Source organism: Panthera uncia (genome assembly GCF_023721935.1).
Source record: "Panthera uncia isolate 11264 chromosome B3 unlocalized genomic scaffold, Puncia_PCG_1.0 HiC_scaffold_2, whole genome shotgun sequence".
In the NCBI taxonomy this organism is placed as follows: Eukaryota; Metazoa; Chordata; class Mammalia; order Carnivora; family Felidae; genus Panthera; species Panthera uncia.
Genome location: NW_026057583.1, coordinates 4,366,502 through 4,388,417, shown reverse-complemented (window position 1 = coordinate 4,388,417; position 21,916 = coordinate 4,366,502). Strand labels below are relative to the sequence as shown.

The 21,916-nt window shown below is 56.0% G+C and overlaps 1 protein-coding gene across 1 annotated transcript in view; it reads right to left on the bottom strand.

Annotated features, from left to right (window-relative positions):
• The window catches only part of TMC3 (transmembrane channel like 3), a 39,427-nt gene that overhangs the window by 1,269 nt on the left and 16,242 nt on the right, over window positions 1-21,916 (bottom strand). The window contains 14 exon segments of the mRNA XM_049614347.1: window positions 756-1,011; window positions 2,584-2,626; window positions 3,744-3,822; window positions 4,167-4,292; window positions 4,958-5,068; window positions 6,187-6,315; window positions 8,104-8,171; window positions 8,673-8,801; window positions 9,451-9,696; window positions 11,136-11,214; window positions 14,589-14,698; window positions 16,319-16,466; window positions 19,744-19,787; window positions 20,642-20,789. Coding sequence (XP_049470304.1) covers window positions 756-1,011; window positions 2,584-2,626; window positions 3,744-3,822; window positions 4,167-4,292; window positions 4,958-5,068; window positions 6,187-6,315; window positions 8,104-8,171; window positions 8,673-8,801; window positions 9,451-9,696; window positions 11,136-11,214; window positions 14,589-14,698; window positions 16,319-16,466; window positions 19,744-19,787; window positions 20,642-20,789 — 1,716 coding nt within the window.

Sequence of the window (21,916 nt, the reverse complement as noted above, 5' to 3'; positions counted from 1 at the left end):
CGTGGGCTGTCCGGCCGCTCAGGCACTCCCTGCCCACCCGAGGGTACGGGATCCCTCCTCCCTGTCAAGGCCCCGTAGATACACTCTCTTATCGCAAGATTTCAAGTCCTCCGTGAACTTGGTCACTGTCTTTAAGAAAAAAAAGCCCAAACCCCAACAAACCCCACCCCCTCCCCCCAGCATTTTATCTGAACTGCTTTCACGGTTGTCACGATCAATTCCAACCACATCCTCGGTGAGTTGGGGTCAGTGCGCACTCCCAGAGTGCATCCGCTGCTGTCTTATGTGTGAGGAAGGCTCAAACAATGACAATGGACCCCAGGTAACACAGAACGACCTTGCCAATAACTTGGCCAGCCCGGAACTGAAATATAAAAGGTCTTGCCAATAATATGGCCAGTGTGGACTTAAAAAAATAAAAGAACCAACAATTATAAAAGGTATTTTTTTCCCCTGAGGCTGTAGAAACACCTACCCTAGGTTGGCAGGAACGTTTGCTTACAGGTGATCCGGCAAAAGGCGGAGGGGGAAGAATGTGTCCTGTTTGACCCACTTTGTCCCCCCCATTTCTTCTCAGTACCAGCTGGCCCCATGGCCGGCTGGCAGAGCTGGAATTCGACGGCCTGGCCTCCTGAAACTGCTGAGGCCCTCAGATCCCTAAGGGTTCTTCAACCTGCACTTCACGGCCCTGGCCATCACCGGCAGGTGTCACGGTCAGGGAGGCAGGTTTCCAGCTGGTCTGCAGATAAGCTCACCTGTTCGTGTCCTGCCCCGGCCTGGGTTTGGACGTGCCGGGAAGAGGCGAGCTGGGGCTGCGGGGGCCTGGCCGGGGACTCGGGGGTGTGTGCTGGGCAGCGGCCTCTACCCTGCCCCTCTCACTGCTGCATGAGTCCCAATTGACCACGGCGCCGTTGCTCTGGGGTGTCCCCGAGTGAGCTGAGGACAGCTGGCTGCCGAGGTCGCCGTCCTTGGGAAGCCTCTTGCTGCTTTCGTCTTGGGTTTGGATTCGGGCTGCGGGAAGAGGGTGGGACGTGAGAAGGCAGGGGTGACCCGTCGGGGCTGGTTTAGCTGCAGGAACGTCAGGACCTCCAGCTGCTGGGTGTGCAAACCATTGTGTGCCTGGGGACACACCTATCCCATGGGCAGCCAACGTTCCGTAACCCCGATCATATCCTCACGGGGAGCTGGAAGGGAGTGTGGACTCCCATGAACCCCGAGGCTTTATAGATGCATCATGTGGGGCCCCCCAGAGGCAAAGCGGGTCGTTGCCCAGCTTTGGGGCTCTGGTCGTTTACCTACACAATGCATATCAGAAAGCTTATATGACAATTATGAGCTTTTGGAAGCAGTTCATAGAGCATTCTGGAAGAAGACGTAGCCTGGAGCTGAAAGAGGGCCATCGGACAAAGCCACTGCCCTCCCGAGAGAGCTCCCGAGACCCTCGGTTTTAAGGACCACCCGAACTAAATTATGTCCCATTGGCAAGTAGTCCTTGACTTTCAGTGGGGTTTGATCGTGTGAGCTTCAGTCTCTTTCTGTAGCGGATTTTCATACATAGGGTGCTTTCTGAAAAGGGGGAGGGGCAAGGCTAACCCTTGGGCCTCCTGGCTCTTCCTCAGCGCCCCCTTCAAACCCCCACACCCCCACGAGGGGGACGGATCTAATTAGCTCTGCAGCACAGCAGACACAGAGCCGGCCCGCGGAGGCTTTTAGGGCCTCAATCTCATTCATTTTCTGCAGGAGAACGTGGCCTGTGCCGTTTCAGCAGTGCGGGGTGATCTGTGGTCTCTTCGTGGTGCCCGGGGGCAGATGGGTTCCCATGCCCACCTTCCTTCCTTCCTTCTGGCCACACCAGCTCTCTGCAGGAGGGGGAGCCTGGGCGGGAACAAGTTTGTTGGGGCCCCTGGAGAATTTGGGGAGAGAAGGCCGGCCCAGCTGGCATTGCCCTGCGGGAGTGGGACGAGGGGTGCCCTCAGAAGGCTGCACCTGGGGCACCGACGGGGGGAGGGGGTCTCGCAAGGAGGAAATGGCCATCGAGAAGTACAGAAAAGTTAACAAGACAAGGGCGTCCGTATGGGTTTGCTCCAGATTTCTCTGTTGCTTTTTCTCTCCCGACTCAAACTCTCCTTCTGATTTCAGACATGTTTCGGTGCCATTCACAGGCCTGGGTATGACGGAAAAATTATAAGTTTAAACCAATATTTATAGCCCTGTTTTATTTTATGGTGCCTAGTTCATTGTGAAAACCACAGCTTATCAGGCATTTGTATTGGTAGCACACCTTAAACGGCTGTATTTCAAACATTTTTTTTAATGTTCTTTATTTTTGAGACAGCGAGAGGCAGAGTGTGAGCAGGGGAGGGGCAGAGAGAGAGGGAGACACAGAATCGGAAAACAGGCTCCAGGCTCTGAGCTGTCAGCACAGAGCCCAGCGCGGGGCTTGAACCCACAAACCGTGAGATCACGACCTGAGCCGAAGTCGGACGCTCAACTGACTCAGCCACCCAGGTGCCCCGAACTGCTGTATTTTTAAATGCCCCCCCTGCCCCAACTGAGGCAGAAGGCATTTTCGTCTCTACTTACCCTCTACCATTTGGGCAACCTTTTTCTTGTCTTCAGATCTGGCCTAAAATACAAATAATAAGCATGTTTGTTTTGGTTTTAGCAGGAAGAAGTAATGAACACTATTCCGGGGGAGGGGGGGATTCACGTGTGACGGCCTTGGGCCAAGAGCCTTCGACTGCTATCACTTGGGGACAGCGTACTCAGGGACTTGGGCCTTGCTTAAATGAATAAATGCCAACACCCCAGAGCTGAAGTGTTACCCAGCAGGTTTTATTTTTAGGGCCAGCTGTTCGACAGACCGGGTGTCGATTCTGCCACTATGGTCAACCTGAGACACAGATGAGAAAATACAGATCAACATGGGACGTGTATGTTTCCCCAAAACGCCTTCTGTAGCTCCCCATCCGTTTCTTATGATTGTTCACGGAACTGTTTCTTTGCCTGAGCCGATACTCCCAGGAGTTATGGTTTTCAAAGTTGCAAAAGGCGGATGTTTTTTGCGTGGGGCTCTGGGACTGGGGTGGGGCGAGGAGGCACCCAGGAGTGGAATTGTAGGGAGGCACCGCCCACTCTCGGCTGCGTGGGGCAGGCTCAGGGGGAGCCCGAGAGCCCGTGCCTCCCTTGCCTCACCCCGTCCTGGCCGGGGCGGTGTGCAGAGAGGGGACACCGTGCCCACGCTGGACCTGTTAGTCTCCTTCTGACCGTCCTGAGAGCTAAGTCCCAGATGGGAGAGAGGGTGACGACACCGGAGCCTGAAAGTCATGAAAAAGGTGCGTCTTTGGGTCCAAACAGAGTGCGTGGGCTCAGATGTGCAAGTTGACACAGAACGGGAAAGGGGCCCTTTTTCCTTCCTCTGAGTGGGTGGCGGCCCACAGAAGAGCCCTGCACCCTGAGTCCCTGGGGCAGCCACAAGAGGGCGCTGACGCGCTCAGGGCATCGGCAAGGCCGCGGTGCGGGGGAGGGGGGGGAGTCAGCTAGTTCCTGGGCCAATGCGAGCTGTCCCTGGGATTTCTTAGAAAGAACTCTGCTGGAGCCTGGGGGAGGCTTGGCCTTGTGCCCCGGAGGTGGCCAAGAGCCCTCGGAATCCGGAAACGTGACCTCACCGGTAGTCCCTTGAGGGCGAGAGCTGCCCCGCAGCGGACACGCAGTCACGACGGCAGAGACGAGGCGGTGCTTACGTTTTGGATTTGCATTCTGAGCTGCTGGTTGCTGAGCTTTAAGGATCTTGCGATGCTCTGAAGGTAATAGATGACCATGCTGGGACGGAAGAACACAGGCCACGCGTGAGCCCCCCTCGCCTCCCGCTGCCGGCCGCCCGGGGCGCGCTCGCGGCCAGGCTGGTGCGGGATCATTTCAGCGTCTGTCCCACAAGACGACGATTGCGGCATTCGGCCCCATCGCAGCGGCCTCAGCGGAACGAAGCCCGCCGTCCCTCCCTCCACCGCTCCCGCCTGGGTCATCAGGCTCTACGCGGGACTTTGCAATGAACTCGTGGCTTTTATTTGGTTATTGGAGAGCAGCGCTGTCTCGGTGGCCAGAGCTTGCAGAAGTCCCCCAAGCCTGGCGGGGAGGGGGGCGTGTGCGTCGCGTGTGGTACTCACAACAGCAGCAGGGTGGCCGGCAGGATGACCACGGGGCTGCTGACGTACCCCACCACAGAGCCGAACCACGCGGGGAAGTCCTCCTCGATGGTCTCCGACACGACGTCGTACATCTTCTCTTGTCCACTGCGAGGAAGACAGAACCCCAGATGGCGTTGCTTTTGGCGGGAGGACTCTACGGACCGTCAAGCAACAGCCGTATGGCCGGAGCCCCGTCCTCGGAGTCAGGTGCCAAGGGAGGGTAGATACCCCAAAGTGTAAGACATGCAACATTCCTAAGCTTTTGTATGACTTGTCCGACTGATGGGAGATTTGAAGGTGGAGTCAGCGATCACCGTGTGCGCGTGTGCGTTTTAAGGACGGTAAATGTCCCCGATAGTTTTGAAACCGACCTGAAGGGAAAGCTAGGCAGAGCGCTCTGGGCCCTGCTACCCTGATGCAGTTAGAGAAGTAACGTAGAATGAAAAGGGACGTGGGTTAGCGTTTGATAACGGCTTCCTGAGCTCTGGAAGGGACGAGCGCCCAGGTGACCTCCTCTGTCGCACAGCAGGCTGTACTGTTTTGATAGGCGCTATCTTTTCCAGAGGAGCACGGAAATGATGCCTCTGGAGGGCAGCCTGCCATCAGGGAAAGGGTGCTCACCGGTCCTGGACTCCCAGGCTGTGGGTTCGAGACCCTTCTCTGCTGTTGACCTGTTCCGTCGGCTGGGAAGAGAATTCCCTTCAAGGCAGGGGCCCTTCCCCTAGAGCTCAGTCGCTCAGGGCAGAGGAGACAGACCCGAAGTAACTTACCTGAAGGGCCCGCAATTCAGAGACGGCTTATACCGAGCAATAGCAAAGACAGTGGGCAGCATGCACAGAAACAGCATGAACAGGAGCATCGCCAGGTAGAAGTTGTTGGATCTGCGAAGAAACCGCGTGCCGCGTGCCGAGTCCCTTCTGTGACAGTTGACACGATGATATGCCCAAACCAACACCCACACCGAGGCCTTGACTCTTTAGACAGAAAAATCCTCCTCCTGTAGGAGGTGCCCGGGGCGGTGGGGGGGGGGGGGAGGGGGGGAGCTCAGTCCGTTGAGCCTCCGACTTCGGCTCAGGTCATGACCTCACGGTTTGTGGGTTCGAGCCCCGCGTCGGGCTCTGTGCTGACAGCTCGGAGCCTGGCGCCTGCTTCGGACTCTGTGCCTCCCTCTCTCTCTCTGCCTTTCCCCTGCTTGCACTCTGTCTCTGTCTCTCTTCCAAAAATAAATAAATATTTTAAAAATTAAAAACAAAAGATGCTCGGGGGGCGCAGGAGTGGCTCAGTCAGTTAAGCGTCTGACTCTTGATTTCTGCTCAGGTCATGATCTCAAGGTTTGTGGGTTCTGCCCACATCAGGTTCTGTGCTGCTGCACGGGGCCTGCTCGAGACTCGCTCTCCCTCTCTCTCTGACCCTCCCCTGCTCGCTGGCTCTCTCTTTCTCAAAACAAAGAAACATTTTTTAAAAAGTTTAAAAGGACGCTCAGGGGACTGTTGAAGGCAGCGCTGTTCCTAGCAGGGCGGGAACACCCCATGCGCCCACCGACAGGAGCAGGGATAAAGGCCCTGGGGCGCTCTCCTTAGGAAGCACCGCACGAGCACAGGGCTGACGGTACACAAAGCAAGAAACCGGGAAACGCGGCGCCCTTAGGAGTCGGTAACGAGGGGAATCGAGTGCAAGGGGGGCTTCCGGGTATGACTCTGGGTCTGCTTCTTGATCTGGGTGCTGGTTCCCTACTCGCATTCGGTTCGTGCACGTTTACGCCTTGTGCCTTTTCTGGATGGTTCTTAGACCAGGAAAGCGTTTCAAAACCAATGTGAGGAGCTGGGGAGGAGTGAATCGGAGTTGATCTGAGGGTGGGGCACGGGCAGGGGCTTCAGTGCGACCGGAGGGCGGACGGGCCAGGGCCAGGCGGCCGCTGGGACACCCCTTGCGGCATGTGGCCCCGGGGGTGGGAGGCCCGACGAGCCCTCTGTGTGCAGCGGCCGCGGTTGCCGCTCACCTGGAGGCCCGGAACACTTGCTGGTGGGGCACGTTGCAGGTGAGCACGGCCCAGCTCCTCAGGTACATGAGCCCGATCAGCTTGAGCACGTTGAACGCCGGGAGGCACGGGGAGAAGAAGGCCCCCATCCTGCAACACAGGGGAGGCGGTGAGCTGTGCCGCTTCGGACGCTTGGGGCGTTCCCGCGATGCCTAAGGAACCGGAGACACCCCGGAGGGGCCGGGAGCCAGGCCACCCGGCTCGCGGACACGGCCGGTCACCCCCGCGGGCGAGGAGTGACCCTGTGACGTGCCCCTGCCACGCGGGTGTGCTCGGCGTTTGTGTCTGCCTCCTCGTGCGGCGGGGGGCACACACGTTCACCCCAACACCTGGCAGTTGGCCTCGGGCCACTCCACTTTCCCGAGAGACCCGCCTTAGTACCTCTTGTCGCGAATAGAAATCCCAAGAGGATCTTTGCTTTCTCGCTTTGACAAAATTGCCCATACGGCAGTCCCCTCCTGGTCTGCAGGGCTCTGTTCCAAGACCCCCGCGCTGGGGGACAGTGCTGAACCCCGCATACACCGGGTTTTCCTACACATGCCCCCCCCCCCAGGGGATGAAGTTTAACCTGTAAGGTAGGCACTACGAGATTAACAAGAACTCCCAGTAAAACAGAACCATTAGAAGATAATGTAACCAAAGGTCTATGAATGTGGCCTCCCTCTCAAACTATCTTATGAACTGCACTCACCCTTCTTCTTGCCACGATGCGAGATTACTGTAGTTATAAAAGTGCCTGATACTGAGCAAAATATTAAATAAGCGTTGGGTGTGGCCTTAAATACTGCATTTGTGAAAACTGTGCAAAAGGGAGCAGACTATAAGGGTACAGACTTTGAGAAATGTTACTCGATGCTTCTCTATGCCTCATGCATTTTACTGAATGATTAGGGAGAGAGATTGTGTTTTCTGAATGCACGGAGCCTCCGAAAAGAAGGATGGAAACTTCTTTTCCTTGCCTGTATTTGAACAGACAGCACTGCGTGTGGTCCGATAGGCAAAGCCAGAGGCGGGGGCTTGACTCGGGGAGCTCCCCGCCGTGCTCCCACAGACACGCGCGTATGTGGGGGTCCCTTTGCGTCTTCGGTGTCTTTAGGAAAAAGATTGCCTTGGCCGGGAGTTGCCCCGCGTGAATGGATTTCATCCCAGGATGGGTCTCTCCGTCTGGACGATGGCCATGCTCTGGGCTCAGTGTCTCCATGAAAATACGGAGGCACATGGGAGGGACAGTGGGGGGCTGAGGGCGGGCCTGGACCCAGCTGTGACACAGCCACTCCCTGGAACTCCTGGGGGCTCAGCAGACTGTGTTCCCAGCTGTCCCTCAACCTCTCAGCAGCTTATTCTAATGGTTCCTGTGCAGGTATATATATATATATATATATATATATATATATATATATATTTGGTGGGGGGCTGTGACTAACAATGGCCTAAATACAGACTATTTCTTTTCTCGTTCCTTTCTGCAAAATGCTTAGAAAGCCATTGCTAAAAAGCCATTGTAAAATTACTACATTTGCAAGATAGTCTAGTTAGGAACTGTTTATGTCACTTTTAATTCTTGTGACTGTGTTTGTTACAATCGTGTCCCTTCCAGACCGAGTAAGGCAAAATCTTAGTCCGGGGGCGGCTGGGGGGCTCAGTTAGTTAAGCATCTGACTCTTGATTTCGGCTCAGGTCATGGTCTCATGGTTTGTGAGTTGGAGGCCCGCATCGGGCTCAGCGCTGACGGCATGGAGCCTGCTTGGGATTCTGTCTCTCTTTCTCCCTGCCGCTCCCCCACTCACACTCCCTCTCTCAAAATAAATAAACTTAAAAAAAAAAAATCTTAGCCTGGATGAGAGGTACACAAAGGTAAGAAGGAGCTTTGATACTTACCAAATCATTCCTTGGTTGTAGACTAAATGTAACACGTTCTCTGCTATTTTGAATTCCCCGTATTCAGGCTACAAGAGAAAAGGAACTTTCACATTAAAAAATGGTTCCAGGGGTGCCTGGGTGGCTCAGTGGGTTAAGCATCCAACTCCGGCTCAGGTCATGATCTCACAATTCGTGAGTGAGAGCCCCGCGTCGGGCTCTGGGCTGACAGCTCGGAGCCTGGTGCCTGGTTCGGATTCTGTGCCTCCCTCTCTCTCTGCCCCTCCCCTGCTCACACTCTGTCTCTGTCTCTCTCTCTCAAAGATAATAAATAAATGTTAAAAAAATAAATAAACGGTTCCAAAGTTCCTTGTGCAAACCAGTTCACGATAGTCACGTGCAAAGGGTTCTTTGGTGTTACAGACACAGAGAGATCGCGGTCTGCGTGGCCACCCCAGGAAACAGTACGGCTGAGAACGAGAAGGCAACTCAGCCCTGTGCACCCTCCCCTCTTCCCTCCCATTTCAGCCACATCAGGAGAGGAGGGTGCAGCCATAGGAGCTTCCCCGTGGACCCAGCATCTCACTTACAAACTTGCTTTCCAGGTCCCAGCACCAGTAGTCGCTTAGGTACCGGACGAAAAGTCCTCGGAAGAAGTCGATGAGCAGAATGCTGGCCACGGTGAAGAGCATGTCGATGATGGAAAGCTTCAGCATCTCCTGGAACACAGGGGGTCCTTGGGGCCACCTCCTCCTGCAGGGCCCCCAACCTCTGCCAGTCCCCCTGCCCCCGCACCGTGGCGTCTTCGCGTCTGGTGCCTAATGGGCGCTCAACGAATATTTGTTCATCTGAATTTGAATTTTGGTATCTGAGTCCAACCTGACACGAAACCAGGACAGAACCTGAGGTCTGTGGTTCTGAGCCACTGGAGACCACTTGGGGCCAGTGATTCAAGTTCACAGGACAGACAATAACCTGGGGGGGGTGTGGGGGGGTGCTGAGATTCTCTGCATGAGATCCCGTACGGGGAGGCCGAGTCTGGAGCGGATGCCCGGGTTCAGACCTGCCTTCTGCTCTTTACTGTCTGTGTCCACGGGCAAGTACCTTCACCCCTGGAGTCTCAGTTTCCCCACGTGTGTCTACAAGGAGGGTCACGATAGGGTCTCATGAGGACTAAGCGCTTAACACGGGGCCGGCACGTAGCCAACACTGCACGGGTCTTTGTGCTGATTGTTACCATCGAATCGGAGAAAATCGGAAACGCTCACTGAACCTGAGTTTCCTTTCCTATAAAACAGAGGTAGTGACCCTTCAGAACGAAGTGATGAATGGCTGTGGAGGGGCTTTACGAGGGACCGAGGGAGCCACCTGGCCGACGTATGTCTCCCAGCACTGGTCTTGAAGACTCTGGGTGTAGATGGCGGTCTTGTTGGCCCCCGCGAGGGGCAAGGTGGGGGTCGGCAGGCCAGCCTCCTCTGGGGTCCACATTCCGCCTCTCCCTAGCCCGGTCCCGGGCCCACGTGTGGCCCATTTCTCCCCTTCCGGGGCCGCACTGGCAGCCAAGAAGACAGTAGAACCCGTCCAGTGGCTCGCGTTACTGCTGGTGGCAGCTTCCTGCGGGGGCGACGGAAGGAAGCAAAAAAAATTGCTGCGTGTTTGTAAATAAGCATCGTAGACACCCAGAACAGCACTGCTTGGGAAAGATCTCCCTCCGCCTCTCTCTTTCTCACTGTGTCTGTCTCCCTGTCCGTCTCTGTCTGTCTGTCCACTCTCTCTCTCTCTCTCTAGCTGGGTGGTTGGCCCCTTCAGCCCCGGCCTCCAGACCCCGTCCAGGTTAACACCGAGCGCATCTTCTCGCCCCCGCGAGCGCGTCGGGACAGTCGTCACCCCCTGTTACAGAGGAGCAGGCTGAGGCTGACGGGGACGTTCCGGGGCGGTGTGCGGGCGCATCGCGAGTAAGGGCCCGGTCCGTGCGGCGCCACGGCCGCTTCTGCCCGTGGGAGCCTTCGGAAGGTGGCGCCGGCGACGCCCCCTCCCCCCTCCCCCCTCCCCCACCACGTGGGGCGCCTCACAGGTGCCGCGGGCTTACAAGGGGCGCCGGAGCTGCCCTGGGCGGGCCCGGGAGGGGGGCCCCCTCTGAACTGTCCCCACGCGTGCTCGCGTTCTCCCCAGCGCCTCAGTGAGTCTCACGGCCAGCCTCCCTTCCCCTGGATCGTCCGCTGTCGCCGCAGACGCCCGCCTCGACCCGATGGATGGAGCTCACAGAGGCGGGGCGGCCCCGGGCAAGGGAGCGGGAGTCGAGACGCCCCCGCTCCCCTCTCCCGGCTGGGTCACTCGCTAGCCATAAGCTCTGGCCTCAGTTTCTTTAGCTTGGAAACGGGGCTAATTCTGCTCCCTTTACCTTGAGAAGGCCACAGCTGAGTTGAGTGGTGAACGAGACGAATGGAGGGCAAGAGTAAGCGGTGACAATGTCCGCAAGGGTGATGGCCCCGGTGGGTGTGCGTGTGTGCGCGTGTGTACGCGTGCGCGCATGTGTGAGTACGTGTGTGCATGTGTATGTGTGCGCGTGCACGTGTATATCTGTGTGCACGTACATGTGTGTATACACGTGTGTATGCATGTGCATGTGTATGTGTGCGCGCGTGCACGTGTATATCTGTGCGCACGCACATGCATGTGTGTATGCATGTGCATGTGTGCTGCATGTGTGTGCATGTGTTTGTATGTGCACGTGCATGCATGTGTGCACATGTATGTGCGCACACCCATGTGCGTGCATGTGTGCATGTGTATGTGTGTACACATGCATGTGTACATCTGTGTGCACGTACATGCGTGTACACGTGTGTATGTGTGTGCACGTGTATGTGCTGCACGTGTGTGCATGTGTGCGTGTGTTTATATGTGCGTGTGCAGGCATGTGTGTGCGTGCATGTGCGTGTGTGCACAAGTGGGCATGCATGCATGTGTGCGTCTGTGTGTGTGTGTGCATGTGCGTGTGCAGGCGTGGCAGCGAGGATGGGACAGGGGCCTCTGCCGAGGACAGCACTCACCTCAGCGCTCATGCTGTTAACTTTGTCCAGGAGAGCGATGATCAGGCTGTAGAGGTTCCCCAGGTACAGCACGAGGACCCTGAAAACACACGCCCGCCTCGAGAGACAGCCCCACACGCAAGCCCGAGGTTCTGGACGTGCCCCACTTGGGAGGGAATCTCACGGTCACCCCGAGACAGTGGCTGCCCCACGCGGTTCCCTTCAGAATCGTATGGGGGGAGGGAATAAAAATTCCAGAGCGCGTCCTGCTCAGCCGGTCTGGGTGGGGCCTGGGGACCCCTTCAGGCCCCATCCTGGGGGCAGCATACTAAAGCCGCTAGTGTCCCAGGAAGCGTGTGAGCTGAGGAGGTGGGGCTCCGGAGGGTTGTGTAAATTACGCGTCCTTGTGTCCCCATTCCTGGTTCGTAAGGTGATTTTCCAGGCAGGATCTCATTCGAGCCTCCCAACCGGTCAGGCACATGCTGAAGGGACAAGTGGATTGCAACACGGGGCCCAGTGAGCGGCTCAGGTCCAGAGTTCTCCAGAGGCGGAACACCACCTGAGCGCCGCGCGGTCTGCTTCCCACACGCGGGTCAGGCCGTCAGCCGCTCGGGGGACTCTGGGCAGCTGTGAGCGGGGGGGTCAGCCGGCCACCGATCAGAGACGCGCTCCTGGCCGGGCAAACACACCCTGGGATCTCCCAGCACACGGCCTGAGCCTTGGCAGACGCGCGTCGGGGACAACGAGGCCAGACAGGCGAGCGACGGGTTCACCAGCTCCTCCCGGGGACCCTGACTGGCACTTAGGGGGCCACGAAACCGGTACAGGTGCATGAAGAAGAGAAACGGCTTTATCCCGAGGACCAGACTCCAAGCTGATGCTTGGCGTCGCCCCTCGGTCCCCAAGGCCCCATTGTTCACAGGTGCAGTTCAGACACGTGGGTGGGAGCCAGCAGGGGGGTCTGGGGCATCACTGCCACCGGCCCTGGCTCGCCCCTCCACTCCCGGTGCACCCAGCCAGAACCCGTTTGTCTCTGCATTTGGGGCACCTGCACAGGGCAGGACCCTCCGAATATGCTCAGAAGTGCTGCCCGACAGGAGAACAGAGGATTAACACGTGCTTTCCTGGTTCCCCCTTTGCTCTGGGCCTCCCCGGGCCCTGGACAAAAGGTGACATGATCTGCTGTGGTGAGTTAATGGGACTAAAACAATATGTCTTGCTCTTATGACCAGAATTAGCCCTAATTTGTCTCGGGCGAGTCTCTTGATGACTCTGTTTCTCTAGTTTTGACCGTGAATAACGAGACCGATCTGTATAATACGATTGCTGTTAGAACCAACGCAGTAATAGAATTGATCCTCCCCAATGCTTGCTGGTGAGGACAGAGCTGAGGCAGACACTTCTCTCTCTCAGGTCAAGATCGGGGCTGGGCACAGGAGGAGGACCGGGTTTGGGCCGGTTTGGAATCTCATCCCGGAGCCACCCTGGGTGGGGAGGTTTCTGCAGACCCCTTGCCGGCTCTTTCTTTATTTTCTTCCTTCCTTCCTTCCTTCCTTCCTTCCTTCCTTCCTTCTTTTTCTTTTTCTTTCTTTCTTTCTTTCTTTCTTTCTTTCTTTCTTTCTTTCTTTCCTTCTTTCTTATTTAATTCCAGTTAGGTAACATATACAACACCCAGCGCTCATCCCAACAGGTGCCCTCCTTAATGCCCATCCCCCATCTAGCCCATCCCCCCCACCCCTCTCCAGTGACCCTCAGTTTGTTCTCTGTATTTAAGAGTCTCTTACGGTTTTTAACCCCCTCTCTGTTTTTATCTTACTTTTCTTCCCTTCCCCTATGTTCATCTGTTATGTTTCCCGAATTCCACATGTGAGTGACTTAGTTTGCTTAGCGTAATACACTCTAGTTCTATCCACGTTGTTGCAAATGGCAAGATTTCCTCCTTTTTGATCGCTGAGTAGTATTCTGTTATATATACCATACACAAAAACAAATTCAAAATGGGTGAAAGACCTAAATGTGAGACAGGACACCATCAAAATCCTACAGGAGAAAACAGGCCGCAGCAACCTCTTACTAGACAATCTCCGGAGGCAAGGGGGATAAGAGCACAAATGAACTAGTGGGACATCATCAGAATAAAAGGCTTCTGGGGCGCCTGGGGGGCTCAGTCGGTTAAGCGTCTGACTCTCGATTTTGGCTCAGGTCATGACCTCACAGTTTGTGGGATTGAGCCCCACATCAGGCTTTGCTCTGACAGCAAGAAGTCTGCTTGGGATTCTCTCTCTTTCCCTCTCTCTCTGCCCCTCCCCCGCTAACGCACATGTACCCTCTCTCTCAAAATAAATAAACATTTTTAAAAAAAGATACAAAAGCTTCTGCACAGCAAAGGAAACAACAAAACTAAAAGGCAACCAACGGAATGGGAGAAGATATTTACAAATAACATATTGGACACAGGGTTAGTATCCAAATTCTATAAAGGACTTACCAAAATCAACACCCAAGAAACAAATAATCCAGTGAAGAAACGGGCAAAAGACATGAACAGACACTTCTCCAAAGAAGACATCCAGACGGCCCACAGACCCATGAAAAGATGCTCCGCATCACTCGTCATCAGGGAGATACAGATCGAAACCACAGTGAGACCCCTCGATCTTTCTAGTAGTGTTTTTCTGCCTTTGAGATGACAGTTGGGTTTTAGGGAGAGGCAAACAGCCCTCAGGCCAAATCCTAGCCTCACCTATTGTTGTCAGTAAAGTTGTGAGGGACACGGCCACACCCACCTGCTCTTTTGCAAATTGCCCCTGGCCACTGTCCTGATGTAACAACCTCGGGGCTGAGCAGAAGCCACAGAGACCTATCCCACAGGACCCAAACCGTTCACCCTCTGGTCTTTGGGGACAACGTTTCCCACTCCTGAACGAGAGCAACCTAGCCCGAAGCTAGCGGGCGACTGGTTCTGCAGAATGTCACCGAGCGGCACAAGAGACGATGCAGAGGCAGATGTGAGGCGGGGCTGTGTGGCGCCTCCCCGGCCCCGCTTGGCCAACAGTCCCCGCTCCTGGTCTACCGCATGGACGAGGGGACCGCCCTCTGGGGGCAGTGGAGTTTTCAGGGAGACGGGGTGAAGCCAGCACTAGAAACGGATGTGGGTGCCCTGTCCCCATGGGCGGTCCCAGGACACCCCGTCAGACCCAGCAGCCGCCATGCCTCGGGCCTCCAGCACCCCCAGCCGTCGCGTCCAGCCACCAGCCCCGCACCGCCCTCTCCACCCCTCTCTCCCGGCCTCCTTTTCCTCCTCTTTCCCCCTTTCTCTCCTGCGCATCCTGCTTTCCTTGAGAGGCACCCCCGGGGAAGTTCTGTGCTAAGCTTTAAGGGCAGCGAACAAGCTGGGCTCTTGAGGGACGCGGGTCCCCCGTGTGCGGGGCACACGGTGCCCCCCGCGTGGCATTTCCCACGGGGCTCCCGTACCTTGCCAGCTGAAAACGCAGCGTGGTCCGCGGGTGGTACATCTCCAGGGCGGCGATGAGTTCGAAGGCTGATGGCGCCAGCATGGTGACCAGGGAGACGACCACACTCACCTGCCGAGAGAGCGCGAGCCGGCCGTGAGTCCCCGGTCCCCCCCGGCCCGGACTCGCGTGCCTCCCGCTGGCCTCCTGGCCTTCCGTGTGGTCGGTGGGCACCCGGAGGGCTGTGCGGCTCCCATGCGGAAACCCTCCCCCAGATCCCTGCCGATTCGATGTTTCGGAGAGGCCCCTGCCACCCTGTCGCGGGCTTTACTCCTTTTAGGAGCCGGCTTTAATCCGAGATGCTGACGTTTGCCACCGGGGATTTGTGAGCAGTCCCGCCACGTCTCCCAATTGCCCTGCTGGTCACTTGGGTGGCGGGTGGAGGCGACCCAACTATTACACACAGGAAAGGGGGGTGCCGACAGGTGATCGGATACGCTTTCTGCACACGGTAGAGTAAATATCTCGAGGGTCACGCCTGGGTCCCGTTTGTCTGCCTTTCTGACGACGAAAGAAGGACGTTTAGCTGGTACCCGGGCGGTGTGAGCTAAGGAAAGATGCCGTATCTGAATATGCCTTTAAAAACCTGGTCTCTCTGCAAACACACGTAACCCACTTACCTGGCATGAAATAAGAGGCCTGAGAAAACCTGACCTGATGCCGTCTCAGGTTCTGAACAATGAGGGTCGCTTGAGGAAAACCTGAGAACGGCCTCTCCCCTACGCACTTTGCTCCGTAAATTCCAAGGATGACGCTCGTTTCTACAACAGCAGTCGGCGGGACGGTCTCTGCATCTGCCTTTTAGACCTTGGCGGGAAAAGCCAACGGGGCTTTGGAGGCAGCAGCCTTACAACAGATACTAAGAATTAGCAGAGTGGTCGTAACGTTTCTCTCGGCCGCTTCCGTCATGGGAATATTCACATCGACCAAGAGAAGAGACCTTTTAGCAAACAAGCCTGGCTTGGGATTTAGAAATCCCTGTTAATTTAGAAATACGGAGGGGGCGCCTGGCCGGTCCATCCATTAAGCGGCCGACTTCCGCTCAGGTCATGATCTCACGGTTGGTGGGTTCGAGCCCCGCGTCGGGCTCCGTGCTGACAGCTCAGCGCCTGGAGCCTGCTTCGGATTCTGTGTCTCCCTCTCTCTGTGCCCCTCCTCTGCTTGTGCTCTCTCTCTCTCTTTCAAAAATAAATAAACGTTTAATTGTGCTCTCTCTCTCTCTCTCTTTTTCAAAAATAAATAAATGTTTAAAAAAAAAAAAGACATAGAGAAACAACCTAAGTGTTTAAGAGCTGGCGTGTGGTCAGCTATGACAGGTGCCACGGACTGCGATTTGGTCATTAAAGCGAGTCTGCGGGGGATGTCTGTGTCTGGAAACGTGTGTGTGTGAAGAACCACCACGAGAGAGCAGCAAACCACAGTCCGCGACACCCCAAGGCGAAGAAGGAAACAAACACTTGAAGGTGACGTTGAATCGGAACCGTTCCCGACAGCGACCAACCAAACCATCCCTCCAGGTCTTGGTGTGGCCCCTGTGGCTCAGAGCCCGTGCAGTCGGTGTTCTCGGACAGGGGGACTAGGTTGTCCAGGGGGATATTTCCAGCCCACCTGCCTAAGGAACAGCCGGGAAGGGGAGGGCGCGCTGCTCTCGCGTCTCTCCTGGAGGGCGCGTGCGGGGAAGGCGGTGAGTACCTCGTTCTTCTCCCAGAGCGTCAGCTCCTTCTTTGACTGCTCCAGCTTCTGGGACCGGTCCACCACGAAGTAGATGAGGTAGATGCTCCCGGCGAGCGACAGAAGCACCAGGATGTTGGCAACAACCCTCAGGCACACGGTCACTGCCCTGCGGGGAGAGGCGGGCTGCGCTGGGCTGCGCTCCGGGCGCCGCGTGAACGACGGGACCCACCTCGTGTCGTGTGAACCCTCTGCCCTGAAGCGTCGGTGCTCCCCCTACCCACCCCCAAACTCCTCCTCTCCTAAGGGATCAACAAGGACTTCTAAGCCCACCCAACTGCCCTCAGGGGGACTCGAAACAAGTCTTGCGAATCTGACCCTGTGCACAGGTCCATGCGGTAGGTGATCAGCTGTCTTTCCCTCGAGAACATACGCTCTGAAATGGTTTACTCTTCCTCGCCGTGGTATTCTCAGCTCCTGGAACGGGCCCAGCGCATATAAATACATCCTAGCTCTTTTCTAGATGATGAACGAGGAATGGAACAGGGGTTTGCTCTTTCCTTTCTAACTCTGGGGGCAAACTCACTGATTCCAACTGCTTATATATATATATATATATATATATATATATATTTCTTATCTTTTTATTAAAAAAATTTTTTTTTTAGTGTTTATTTGTTTTTGAGACAGAGAGAGAGAGACCGAGCATGAGAGGGGAAGAGGGAGAGAAAGGAAGACACAGAATCCGAAGCAGGCTCCAGGCTCCGAGCCGTCAGCACAGAGCCCGACGCGGGGCTCGAACCCACGAACCGTGAGATCGTGACCTGAGCCGAAGTCGGACGCTCGACCGACTGAGCCCCCGAGGCGCCCCAACCAACTGGCTTATTTTTAAGGCGTCTTCTTCCAACTTTGGGGCCAGACTCAGCCTGGGTTTCCCTGCAAACAGAGCATCAGGCAAAGGCCTGTTTGCAAGTACTTTACTCGGGATGTGATCCCAGGAGGTCTATGGGGGAGACGGGAAAAAGAGCAGTCAGGGCAGGGTACGTGACGGACTTGGCCACAGCTCACGGCAACGGCAGGGCCTTCTGAGGGGCGTGCGGGCTGTGTCTCAGAACGGTCTGCCCGGCGAGAAGTAGGGAAGCCTCTGTCATCGCTTTCCTCCCTGCTGGTCAAGGGTGGCTCCCCGAGAGTGAACCCCCGGCGTTGCCCTAGCCTGTCAGATTCCCGTGCACGCACGCTGGCCGGGGTTCGGTGGGTGCCCCACACTGCAGCCTCAGAGGGGCCGTGGGGGGGCACTGAGCAGCGGGTACCGGTGAGGGGTGAGGGGTGCGAGGGGCCATTTGCACGCAGCTGTGGCGCCCCCACGGCCCTGCCCCGCGGCAGGTGCCAGAGGAAGGGGCGTGGCCAAGGAGGACGTGAAGGGCACAGAAGAGGTGTACCAGCCTCTCTGTAAAGCGTAATTCCACCCTCCGGGTGACCTCGGGCTGGTCGCGACACCCCCCTCCACATCAGTGGCGGCCCTTCATCGTCTGTACAAGGGGGAAGCTCACCCCCAAATGATCTGATGAACGTCACCTTGTCTTTCTGTGCAGAACTTTAGATGAAGAGTCAGAGCACTGCCGATGGAAGATCTGAGAGAGGGTGAGGTCCATTCATAGCGTCCTGTGCTTTCTCACCTCTCCTGTGCCCAGACCACGCTGCCATCCTTGGTGGGGGCCAACCAGGGCGCCCAGGCCACTCTATGGTCATTGGGTGGGTGGGGGGGGCAACCTGTCGGTCCCCGTGCTGACTGCGCCCAACAGTGCACGTGACGGGCACAGGCTGGGGTCGCCAGTCAAAGGTTAATTTCCCCCGTCTCTACCCAATCCTTCCGCGTCCTGTGATAATATCCTGGATATCCCAGAAGGCCTATCGCGGGCCTATTCTCCCCAGGCTTTGGCAGCCGCGGGAAGATTCAGGATTCGCTTGTGGACGAGACTTGGGGAACAGGCTATTCTTGCTGCTGACGTATTTGCTTATCATGACGGGTCATGCGTTATCTTGCAGCCAAACGCTGCAGTTTTTAAATGTGGGGGGACAGCAAAATCACCTGCTAAGAATGTGGATCGTGGTGGCCCACATCCAGACGTTCTAACTCAGGGAATCGGGGTGGGCGCCAAAGTGGTCGGCATGTTTTGTGCCTGGGGGGGTGACTGTGATGGGTGGGTGCTCTCTGCCCTCTGAGAAGCTTCTATGGAGCCCCATTCTCCTTTCACAGGGGAGGAAGTGGAGGCCCTGAAGGGCCAGGGGACCGTCCCGGGTCGTGGGAGCTAAGGACGAAGGGAGAGTAGGCGCCCCTCCCCTGCCTCCTTGTGGGGAATCCTTCCCACCTGCTTCCTCAGGGGCTTGCGTGGGCTTGCGCACCTCCCCACATCCACGGCATGGCTCCGATAGGCTTTCTGCATCACGGAAACGAATCCAGGGGCTCAAGACCCAGGGAGGATGTCAGAGAGTTGTCCCATGAGGACAGGTCACTGTCCCTTGGGGGATTGGCCCTTCCGGGTCAACTCTCTGGCTAAAGGGCCTCACCTCACCCAGACAGCCCTCAAATCCCAGAGAAGTTCAGATCTGAGCTATCACCTTGGAAGGCTTGTCGACAAGAATTGGTCGTCTTGTGACTTCCGGGATTTGTTGCTAAATAAAGTAGTCTTTGCTCGGGGACCTGGGTGGCGCAGTAGGTTGGGTGTCCGACTTCCGCTCAGGTCGTGATCTCGCGGTTTGTGGGTTCGGGCCCCGCGTCGGGCTCTGTGCTGACAGCTCGGAGCCTGGAGCCCGCTTCCCGTTCTGTCTCCCTCTCTCTCTGCCCCTCCCCTGCTCACGCTCTATCTCTCTTTCTTTCTCTCAAAAATAAATAACCATTAAAAAGAATAAAGTACTCTTTGCTTAATTTAGCAAACTAGAAATTGGTGCTAAAAATACCTCCTTTATTATCTGAGTAAAAGAACTCTCACCCTGTGGCCTGATCTAAGGAGGAAGGAGCCACTCTTGACTACTGCTACTGACCGATTAGATTACAGGCTTCCCACGTGTCACATTACTGGAAAGACGGATTTTAAGAAGGAAGAAGAGGGGCGTCTGGATTGCTCAGTCAGTCAAATGTCCAATTCTTGGTTTCAGCTCAACCTATGACCTTGCAGTTTGTGAGTTCGAGCCCTGCATCGGGCTCCATGCTGACCGTAGGGAACCTGCTTGGGATTCTCTCTCCCTTCTCTCTTTGGTCCTCACCTGCTCTCTCTCTCTCTCTCTCTCTCTGTCTCAAAACAAATAAATAAACTTAAAAACATTTTTAAAAACGAAGAAGAGCCACCTGACGATGTGTGAAAATAAGATATAGATAGTTGGATCATTTTTGTGCCAAATTAAAGTAGCATTTCAACGAATGAAGCATGGGGAGTCTCCATACATACAGGTTTTTACTTTTCTCCTTCTCCTGTTCTTCCAGGATGGCCTCCTTTAAGGAAAGACACATTCAGTTAGAAGCTTAGCGTTACCATTCATCATAAGTCTTTAGAATTATTTCATGATAAGAAATGATGAGTCAGTATCTGGAACCACTCCGTGAGACGTTGTTGACATCAGTGCTTTGTATAATAATAAGTAGATAAAAATGGAGGGGCGCCTGGGTGGCTCGGCTGGTTAATTGCCCAACTTTGGCTCAGGTCTGGACCTCGCTGTTCATGAGTTCGAGCCCCGCATCGGGCTCTGCGCTCGCAGCTCGGAGCCTGGAGCCTGCGTCGGATTCTGTGTCTCCCCTCTCTCTGCCCCTCTCCTGCTTGCACGCTCTCTCTCTCTCAAAAATGAATAAACATTAAAAAATAATTAAATTAAAATAAATGCAGATGGGGGCTTGGGGAGACGAGGGGGCAGAGCATGTTATTTAATAAATGAAATGATCTAATGGTGTTTCCCGAAAGGGGCAGCATTGAGCTGTCGGGTTGCTCGGTAGACCCGAGTCCCTGCGAGCTTCTAACTGCTTCCTCTCCTGAGCTACCACTAAAGCTCACATCGCCAACACGCGTGTATTTTTTCACTCACAAATTACCTGCAATATGGAGGCAATCCCTTATGCAAATTACCAGCAATGCACCAACTGAAATTTTCGGGGGATGAAATTTAGAAAATTGAAATAAAGAGTTTTTCAATGCCTCGTTCTGTATTCCATGGGATTGTGGGTGCACGGGGCCGGTCCCCTCGCTGAGGAGGACTCGGACTCTCGCGGAGGCCCAGGGCCTCCGCGGTCAAGGCTGCGGGCGAGGTCGGAGGACCCCTGACCGCCCTCGGCCCCCCCCGCGCCGCCCCACTCACCCTGATGCTGTTTACGATGGCGGCCGTTTTGCTCTCGGCGGCCTCTGGGTTTCCGATGAGGTAATCCCAGGCACAGAACACCCGCCAGCAGAACGTGTAGTTTTCATTGGAGGCTCTGGCGAGGCTCGTGCGCGAGTTCTTGGCCATCCTGCAAGAGAGGAGCCGGGACGAGCATGTGAGGGCGGCGGCGGATGAGCCCCGGCCGCCCCCGGGGGGCACCGGTGGGTCCGGCGCCCCTCTTGTGCAAATGGCATTGGCCACTCTGGTGGCCGGGAGGTCACTGAAGGCATGTGTGCCCGGGGCCGGGCAGTGTGATTGTGAAATCAAACTCTCCCTTGAGCTGACTTCGTCTTCCTGCCCACTGAAGGGAGCCTGTCAGGCGCCTCCTGCCCATGACACCCTTGAGATGCCTCTGAAGGCAGGAGCCGCCGTCCCTCTTCCTTCAGACTGAAGGTCAAAGTCCCTCTGCCTTCAGACTGTCTCTGGCGATAAGCTTTTATCTGTTCTCTCTCCACAGTCCTTGCTCCTGTGTTTGCTCTCATCCGTCTCTTAGATCGTAACATCGAGGAAAAGGCCTGTCCTCCAGGTGGGGGTTTTGAGGACCCCCCAGAAGCCAGGCTGGAAAGCTTCTTGCCAAGTGGAGGCCCCTGGGTCACTGTGCACCGCCTTAGGCTTTTGTTTTTTGATGGTGATGGTGCCCACGAGGCTGACAGAAGCAGCCAGTGAGCCACGCAGGGCGGGGCCAGGTTCTCCCTGGACTCCCAGCCCGTCAGTCAGTCCGCTGTGTCTGGCCCCAGTACAGAAGCGGGGCGTGTGAAGGCTGGCAGGGCACCTGGCCGTCTTGGGAGCCAACCTGCCCATTTTAGTAATGAGGCCCAGGGAGGGGAAGTGAGTGGCTGTGGGTCTCGCGGTGGGGACCGTGCGGGACTCCTCACCCCCAGCCACTTCCTCCCACTGTCTTCCTCCCACTGTGTCTCCTCTCAGTGATGGACCGGGTGTGCCAACCGCATCATGACGCGGACGAGCCTGTCCCTTACCGAACTCGTAGCTCGGTCACAGGCCGACGTGCGGCCGACGGAGAATGTTTGGCTTTCTGCAAGCTCTGGTCACTCAGACCATCCTGTTCCTATCTCTGTCACCGCACTTACTAAATTGCCTGAAATTACGTTAACTGGCAAGTCTATGGGATTCTTGTCTCTCCAGACCCAGCTCGGAACCTGGCACACAGCTGCTGGTTAAAATGAGCACATCTCTCTTTAGCTTTGGTCCCCCCAC